Consider the following 9,566-nt stretch of genomic DNA (forward strand, 5'->3'; position numbering starts at 1 on the left):
TATCTTGCCACGACTCTCGTCTTGCGATAAGGTAAGAAAATAAACAAACGCAAAAGCATAATCAATTTTCCGAGGCACTCCAAAGCAGTAGAGCATGTCCACAGCCAAGCAACTTTCTATCGCGAAGCACGAATCGGTAAGAAAGCAAAGCCATCATCATTGAAAGCATCGCGTGTGAAAGTTACAGCTGCTTGCATGACTGTGTGTATAGCATTTGGCCCTAGCTACTTTTCCTAAAAAAAAAACCGATACCTGGCTGAATGATACTTTTTAGGCTAACCGATGAAACGATGCTCAGCTGTTTCTGCCCTGTACACTCGATTATGAAGTGACTTTATACCCACTCATGACTTTGGAACCGCGTCCATTGCTATGATGCTTTTTCATTACGAAAATGCCCATCAGATAAAGATTTTTATAACTAGCATTGGCGGCGTGAAAGTCCCTCAATCCATCACTTTCCGTGAAATTCCCATCATGCATTAGACTGTTAGTTTTTTTTAAACCATGCATCATACCTGAGCACAGGCTACCGCTGACATCAGTTTTGCTTGATCTTTGATCAAACAGGCGCTGTTCTCTACGGGTAAACCGGCGTGAGTCTGGGGCAAAGTGTTTTGAAGGAACAAGAGAGGGACGTTCCGCTGACAACACAACTCCACAAAATGCGTGCCCTAAAAAAAAAACTCACAAATATAAGTCACAAGGAGATAATTGATCAAAGAACACTTTTCATTTGATTGACGCTACATCAAAACCTAAGTAATCACAAACTGACCAATCAGAAAAAAGAAAAGTACTACCGACAGCCAATAAGAAGTCAGAATAAATATTCTGCGCGATAACACGCGGGTGAACAAGTCGCAATTGATTTAGCTTGCGAGCATGCCCTTCTTATAAGTGATTTAGGACAAGCGTTTCTTTGCCTGAGGGAAAGTACGAGGATTTGAACAACGCTGTGAAGTCTACAACGAGTCTAGCGTTGGTAATTCATTAGTGCCAGACTCCCGGCAAACCTCTCTCCGAATAATCTCAGATCTTTCCACGGACTTGAGTTGCACACATTACAGTTCATCGCTTTGATTTCAACTCCCAAACACAGAGAAATCTGTTGGCTATTTTTCCTCATCAATGATAAGTTGTGATCCAAATTTTTTTTAAGGTAGCATTTACCAACAAAAAAAAGTTTCGCCGATCTCCACCCGAGCAGGGAACAACGACCAAACTTTTGGCTTATTAAGGTAACTTTAGATAACGGGTTTTATTTGATGTACAGGTTTCCAATGTTGTATTTCATCTTAGCTGAACTAACATCATATAAATTTACCTTCAAAGACGCTTGAGATGTTAATTCACCATTATTTGCGATAATTCCGACCAAGTACCTAAAGAGGAGAATGAAAACCAGATTTGAAGGTATTTTCAAGATAACCCCTTGATTCATTCACAGATAACATCACTACAATCTTTTCGAAAGGTATGAGTAACACTCGGCCTAAAAAAGTAAGGATAAATTCTTTGACTTGAGCGCACTACACCAAGACATATCCTGACTCATTAACCCTTAAAAGTGACCAGCATTTAATTTCTCCTTACAATATCACCTCTGAAGCATACATCAAGGTCAAGAGAATGAACGAAATGATCACCAACTAAAGAAACTCTTGATTTTTACACAAATTCTCCTTAACAGCACCCCAGGAAATGTATGGAGAACGGTATGGAAAATATGCATACTGATGTTAGTGTGCTAAGGGTTAATTAGGATGTCACAATGTAAACCTCACCCATGAACACGAGCAAATCCTGTGATTAGTTCTGGTCCAAATCTGGTTTTAAACTCCTGGAACTGGCTTCCATCAACAAGTCTTGCTAATACCTAACCATAAAATTACAGAGAGGCTTCGTTATCTTGTTTTTCGCTGCAATTAAAATGTTAAAAGCAACGTTTGATACTCTGAGGAATATCTCTCACCTCATACATAGGAAATTGTGTATTGTCATATAGTGCAAGGGCTAAAAGATCATCACTATCAAACAAAGGAGCTTGTACATCTAGAAGAAAAAAAAAAAGAATAAAGGGGAAAACCAGCTTGCTGAGGATGCAGATCTAACGTAACATTATCTACATTTCCTGACTGAAAGACAGTCAAACAGAAAGGTTCACTGATTGACTGACAAACCAACCACAGAGACAAACACATACGTGGTTGCTTGACTAATGAAATGCATTGATCGACCAACGAACTAACTGACTTACCACCAATAAGATTAAGCGAACAACTGTATGCTAAATATACTAAAGGGGTAAGTTTCTAAAGAAACTGTGGTGCTGCGTCGGTGGGAGAGTATAGCAGGTAATTTAGTGTTAACAACTGGGTTGAAAACGTAAATGAGCCACCGTAAAGGGTAAAAAAGCTGACGTTTCGAGCGTTAGCCCTTCGTCAGAGCGTCTAATCGCTCTGACGAAGGGCTAACGCTCGAAACGTCAGCTTTTTTACCCTTTACGGTGGCTCATTTACGTTTTCAACCCAGTTGTTAACACTAAATTACCTGCTAAATATACTGGTTGACTGATTGATTAAGTCAGTCCCTGACTAAATATCTAGCTGACTTAATAACTGACTGAAACTCTGTCTGTGTATACTTGTATGCTGTCTGACTGACTGACTGACTGACCAACTAACTGACCGACTGACTAAATGTCTGTCTGCCTGTCTGCTGTCTGACTCCCTGGCCGGCTGATTGATCAACTGAGTAACTGACTGACTGCCTGAACTCCCTGACTGACTGACTGATTGACTGACTGCATCAACTGATTGACTGCCTAACTGAATGCTTGACTGAACTCCCTGACCAACTGACTGACTGAACTCCCTGACTAACTGACCCACTGAACTCCCTGACTAACTGACTGACTGAACTCCCTGACTAACTGACCCACTGAACTCCCTGACCAACTGACTGACTGAACTCCCTGACTAACTGACCCACTGAACTCCCTGACTAACTGACTGACTGAACTCCCTGACTGACTGACCCACTGAACTCCCTGACTAACTGACTGACTGAACTCCCTGACTAACTGACCCACTGAACTCCCTGACTGACTGACTGAACTCCCTGACTGACTGACTGAACTCCCTGACTAACTGACCCACTGAACTCCCTGACTAACTGACTGACTGAACTCCCTGACTGACTGACCCACTGAACTCCCTGACTGACTGACTGAACTCCCTGACTGACTGACTGAACTCCCTGACTAACTGACCCACTGAACTCCCTGACTAACTGACTGACTGAACTCCCTGACTAACTGACCCACTGAACTCCCTGACTGACTGACTGAACTCCCTGACTGACTGACTGAACTCCCTGACTAACTGACCCACTGAACTCCCTGACTAACTGACTGACTGAACTCCCTGACTGACTGACTGAACTCCCTGACTAACTGACTGACTGAACTCCCTTACTAACTGACTGACTGAACTCCCTTACTAACTGACTGACTGAACTCCCTTACTAACTGACTGACTGAACTCCCTTACTAACTGACTGACTGAACTCCCTGACTGACTGACTGAACTCCCTGACTGACTGACTGAACTCCCTGACTGACTGGCCGCCTATCTGCCTGACTGACCAACACACTGACAGGCTGATTGAATGACTGAAGAACAGTCTGAAAGGACTTTCCAACTAGCAAGCTGACAGTTTGGAATGGTTAATTGACTGACTGACTGACTGACTGACTGACCAACTGACTAACTGACTGGTCAGCTAATCAAGATGCCAACTGACTGATTGCATTTACTACAGCTATACAGTGTTGTGTAAAATGATCCCACCTGATGAAGTAACCCACTGCTCTCTATTTAGCGTGGCTACAATATTTCTTGTTGTTTCCATTGCACTGTCTTCATCAGCTTCAAAATGATCTGTACATCCACTGACACTGATAATAATACCAGCACCATTAATAAGTCTCAGAAGACTAGCTGATTACAAAAAACTCTAAATATTTGATGGAAATAGCACAACTTTGAGGACAGAGCCAAACATAGTTGGGGAGGCAGGGGACAATGCATTTAACACATATTTAATGCAAAATTAATTATCTAACAGATTAGAGTGGTCTTACATCTAATAAAATGCCTGAATATTTAAACAATGGTTCCACTAATAATCTTATAGAGGTTACTGAACATGTAAGCAAGTAACAATTCTACACATATTTTAATTGGTTCTATTGGAGAACAGACACATAGCTGACATCACAATTTACAATTGTTTACTTCTTTATTATATAAATAAATCTATTTGTTTTATATATTAAATAAAACAAATAGATTCCATGTTACTGTGGTTTGATACAATAACAAATCCCAGAAGACCTCAAAATATGGTAAGAACATTATTGACAAACTCTGTTGCACCTTGTGTGCTACTTTTTTGTTCTTACCACATTTTTGACATGATCTGTGATCTGCTATTGAACAGATGCTAGGCATTGTGGATTCTATTTGTTAACTGTGCATACCTGGAGTGCATCAAAGCCCCACCTAGTTCCTCTGCACTGACAACTTCCCCTGTAGCAGCCTAAAACAAGACAAGTCCATAATTCAGAATAAAATGAAAACCAGGCCCCAGTTGTTCGAAGGTTATCCAATGGATAAATCCCTATCTGGTGGACAGTGTAGTGCATTCTGCTCTCACTTATCCACTGGATAGAAATTTATCCCTTGGATATGGTTATCCACCCATTATAACTGGGCCCTGAATGTTTGCAAAAATTTGACCAATTTGCATGCCCATATACTCGGTTATAATGACCTACCTTTACTAGCGGAGGGCCACCAAGGAAAATTGTACCAATTTTGTCCACAATAACAGCTTCATCTGCCATTGTGGGTACATATGCAGCACCAGCTGTACAAGATCCACACACCACACAAATCTGTAAATACAAGTCCTAATGATCAAGACAATGGTCTGATCTGGATTATATTGGCCTGCACAACCAGACCTGATCCTAGTTTTAGAAATAATTGAGATATTATGAGCATCCTGTCTTTAATTGCAGAGGCAAACCCTTAGAAAATAAAATTTTATTTAAAAATAGCATTTAACTGCACTTTCTATCAGTTTACTGGTATATTGACCCACTTGGGATGTTGGGAGAACAATAGAAAAAAGTTTGTGAATGACTCATACTTGGCTGATAGACTTGACAAATTGTTCTTGTGTCCACCAAACATCTCGCATGGGTAACATAAGGCCAGTAAATGGACAGAAAGAGCCATCTATTGCTTAACCCATTCACCCCCAAGATCTCCTTATTAATTTTTCCTTACTATCTGTCATACAATTCTTATGATGTTAGTATGAAGAATTTGGTATTAAATCAACTAATAATCCCCTCACTAAAATTTTTTACTCTCATCACTTTTCTGCTTGATATTGTATTGATATTGAAGGGAGAATTCTGTCTTGGTCACTCCTGGGAGTTAATGGATTAATAATGTAGCACAATGATGATGATAATAATAATAATAATAATAATAATAATAATATCAACTTACAGTTGGAACTGCATTCATTGACATCACAGCCTCATTATAAAACACACGCCCACCAGTTTCTGGGAATATGTCAGCCTGTTGTAAGACCAGTAAATTTGCAATAAGAATTACTGACAGTTTTTAAAATAATATAATAATAATAATAATAATAATAATAACAATAATAATAATAATAATAATAGGGTATTATAAAAACAATAATGACAGTGGTACTAATAACAGTTACTGTGATAATGATAACATTAAGGTGTTGATTAACCAAAAGTTTACATGTTGTCTGTTCAGTAATAGATTATAGATAACATCAAATATGTGGTAACAGCAAAAAAGTGGCTCGTGAGGTGAAGCTGATGTTCTCACCACCTTTTGAAGTCTTCTGTGATCTACTGATGCAAGGACCCATGGAAACACAAAATATAATTAAAGAAAGATGCTTTTTTCATCTTGTCACAGGCGTGGGACAAAGAAAAAATTCTGAGTCCCCACAAGAAATCAAACCTCAGATCTTCAGATTCTGTGCTCTGATACTCTACCTGAGCCACAGAGACTCCACAGTGAGCAAAGTCTATTACAAAGTTTGTATGACACATGTCCTGCATACTGCTAGGATCAGCAAAGTCAATAACATAATATTTGTAAATGGAAGAGAGATGGAGATAAGAGAGACAAAATATTATTGTTTTACATAATAAAGAAGCCAAAATTATTAATAGTGATGTCATCTATGTGTCTTTCTTTCATAGATCATATGTAAGAACCAATCAAAATATGTGCGTAATTCAACTCATTTTAAAAATGCTGAAAAACAAATTGTTAAGTGGTGCCAAAATGGCAGGTAACCTTGGGCAAATTGTTCTTGCCTAAAAACCAGCAGAGATGACACAGATCAATAGATCATAACCTGGTCCAGAGACAAAAATAGCAATAATAATACTAATATTGATAATAAAAATAATGATAACCATAATTATAGAGCAACAGAAATTAAGGACAAATTAAGTAATCGTTTTACCATACTGGTTAATCTGCTAATTAAAACTTAACAAGTTTAGATTATTTTTTTTGTTTATTTTTGTTCACAAGAGCACACCATCATATTAGTTACTATCCATCAGGGAATAGACACCCCTAGTGACTAACATCTAATTTCTCCTTACAAAATCACCCCTGAATCAAACATAAAAGTCAAGAGAATAAACTAAAATGATCACCAACTAAAGAAGCTCTCGATTGTTGAGCAAATTCTCCTTGTCAGCACCTTAAGACTTGTATAGAGAACAGTATGGAGAATATAAATACTGATTTTAGGATGAACAGGGTTAATTACTTGCAATGGAAGAAATGCTCCCCCTGAATCCATCAGAAAAATACAAGGAAGCTTGTTCACTTCTGCAATTTCTTGAGCCCTGAGCTGCTTCTTAACTGCAATAGGGTAAATAGTTCCACCTTTCACTGTGGCATCATTAGCAACGATGACACACAACTGTCCTGCAACTTGTCCAATTCCTGACACCACTCCTGCGCTTGGCACGTTGCCATATTCAAGATCAAGCCCGGCGAATTGTGACAACTCAAGAAAGTCAGTTCCGTCATCCAATAGTTTACTAAGTCTCTCTCGAACTAAAAGCTTTTTGTTCCTCTTCGTGTGCCGCTCAATTGCTTTCTCACCGCCACCCAGCAACGCAATATTTGTAAATTCTTTAAACGATTTAAGAATCTCAGTTTGTTGAGTTAGCTTTGATAAAAACGCTGGACTATTTCTATCGACGTAGCCGTCAATAACTTTAAAGTTAGGAAAATTTGATACTGGTTTAGCCCATGCAGAGTTAGACAAAAGTGATCCTACGAGTCGCGATGATATTCCACGTAAGCGAGATGTCCCGTAAAAAACACTATTAGACATAGTATCGTCGAAAATCAAAGGAAAATCACAACGAAGTAAGCCAGTAAATCCTTGTAGAGGAATAATCTCTCTCTTATTTGAGGTGATGAATCCACTCGATTTTCACAAAAATTCAATCCATGAACGATATCCTATAAATTATTGGATTCGCAAAAAACTGATTCATAGTCGCCATCTTGGTTTTAGGCTAGGTGCCTTAATAAGGTATGTCCAGTCCATTCGCAACGTGAGCTGCGCGGTTGAAACAACAGATGACGGACTCGAAGAAGATAACATCTAGAACTACTTAACCTTTTTTTTATCCCTAATAATGGTCCTTAACCACCGCCTAGGATTTCAGAGGCGCATTGGATTTTCAGTGTTTCTGTGGGAGTGCTCCTGAGTCGGTTTGACCAGCACTTACCCTTTACTATCGCACATTTTTGGTGCCAGAGTTGCTGACTTGATAGGACACCCCAGGTGGACTTAATTCACTTTGACTCTTTACTGAAAACGACGTCAATTGTATTTGAGTTTTTAATGCAAAGATAATTAGGGACCGGTCATCATTTGTCTCCGGCGCTGGGGTGAGGAGTATCGAATGATTTTGGTTTTGTCTCAATAAAGTAGTAGAGGGCGCTTGCACAATACCGAAGCAATCTGATTGGTTTAGAATTTTGACGGGAGAGCGATGAACCAATTAGGAAGCTTAAAGCTTACCCGCCGGTATTACTAAGATAAGCGACATTTTAAACCAAAATCAGAAATTTTTGAAGTGGCATGAATTTGTCACAAAATTTAATTTAAATGTGCCTTTCACCACATACTATGGCTTGGTCAACGCAATCCCAAAAGACTGGAAAGCTATTCTTACAAACCCTATTCCAAACGTCACACACGCGAACACTACTGTAAACAGCCTAAGAACCAGTTCTATTTACTCTTCTCTTTTAAACACTGTCTTTGTTCTTCCCACTGCCGAAACCAAAATTCTACGCCACGGATTTACAAAAACTACCATCAAGAACGTTTATCTTATGCCATTTAAAGTTACAAACGAAGTTAAAATAATAATGTTTCAGTATAAAGTGATTCATAACGTGCTTCCAACCCGCGCCACTCTTTACCGAGACGGCATTTCAGAGAGCCCCTTATGCAACCTATGCAATACAGAAAAACAAACGTTGCATCACCTATTAATAAACTGCACACTAATACTCGACTTCTGGATTCTGTTTCAAGATTGGTGGCACCAAAAACAAATGAAACAATAACGTTATCCACAAGTCATGTACTCTATGGCTGGCATTATAGGACAAAGCATTGGCAAGTCCTAAATTATTGCCTATTGTTAGCCAAATATCACATTTTCTGCACAAGCCTTTGCGGAGACATCTTAGATTTTCAAATCTTCCTACTGTTCATCACGGGAAAACTTGAAATCCTAAGAGATCGCGTCCGCAAAAAAAGAACTTCCGAAATTTTATCGCACGTGGGCTTTTTTACTTTAATTTTTCATGCTGCTGTTGTTTTAGGTTAGACTTATACTTAATTTCATAAATATTTGTTTAAGCTATATCAAAAGTAAATATCCAAAGAAATGCAGCATTTTTGAGACCTGTATGTTTACTTGTGATTGTCTTTTAATTGAAAAGAACTTTGTAAACACGCCAACCGTAAATTAAATTAATGTTAATAGTATTGTAATACATGTATCGTAATGTAGTGCATGCATAATTAGTGTAAGTATAAGTATCAGTAGTGCAAGTAGCAAGTACAATGTAAGTGTAATTAAAACTGTAAGTAGCGTAAGTGATCGTCTTGTAAATAAAATTGTTAAAATAAAAAAAAAAAAATTAGGAAGCTTAAAGTAAATTACGCTTGAAACATAACATTTAGCGTATTTAGAATGTCACACTATGTCCAGTTAGGTTTTCCGGTGTATTTTATGTCATAATAACCCGAACCCTTTTTAATCTAGACGCACGGCTGATTTGAACTGCGATGTATATGATTTGTAAATATATATATATATATATATATATATCTACCAGACCTTTTTATAACATAGCTGGTAAATTTGTCTAATCAAATTC

General features: G+C 38.3%; 1 protein-coding gene across 1 annotated transcript in view; it reads right to left on the reverse strand.

The window, feature by feature from the left end:
* LOC113673215 (methylcrotonoyl-CoA carboxylase beta chain, mitochondrial) overlaps window positions 1-7,703 on the reverse strand; it is a 10,764-nt gene extending 3,061 nt beyond the window's left edge. The window contains exons 1-9 of the mRNA XM_027189592.2: window positions 6,916-7,703; window positions 5,589-5,663; window positions 4,844-4,963; window positions 4,547-4,605; window positions 3,855-3,961; window positions 1,976-2,055; window positions 1,788-1,879; window positions 1,328-1,385; window positions 519-674 (exon numbers count right to left, since the gene is read on the reverse strand). Coding sequence (XP_027045393.2) covers window positions 519-674; window positions 1,328-1,385; window positions 1,788-1,879; window positions 1,976-2,055; window positions 3,855-3,961; window positions 4,547-4,605; window positions 4,844-4,963; window positions 5,589-5,663; window positions 6,916-7,491 — 1,323 coding nt within the window. The 5' untranslated portion in view covers window positions 7,492-7,703. The remainder of the gene's footprint in view (window positions 1-518; window positions 675-1,327; window positions 1,386-1,787; window positions 1,880-1,975; window positions 2,056-3,854; window positions 3,962-4,546; window positions 4,606-4,843; window positions 4,964-5,588; window positions 5,664-6,915) is intronic.
* Window positions 7,704-9,566: the final 1,863 nt, after the last annotated feature.

The sequence above is a fragment of the Pocillopora damicornis genome, chromosome 11 (genome assembly GCF_964200805.1).
Source record: "Pocillopora damicornis chromosome 11, jaPocDami1.2, whole genome shotgun sequence".
Lineage (NCBI taxonomy): Eukaryota > Metazoa > Cnidaria > Anthozoa > Scleractinia > Pocilloporidae > Pocillopora > Pocillopora damicornis.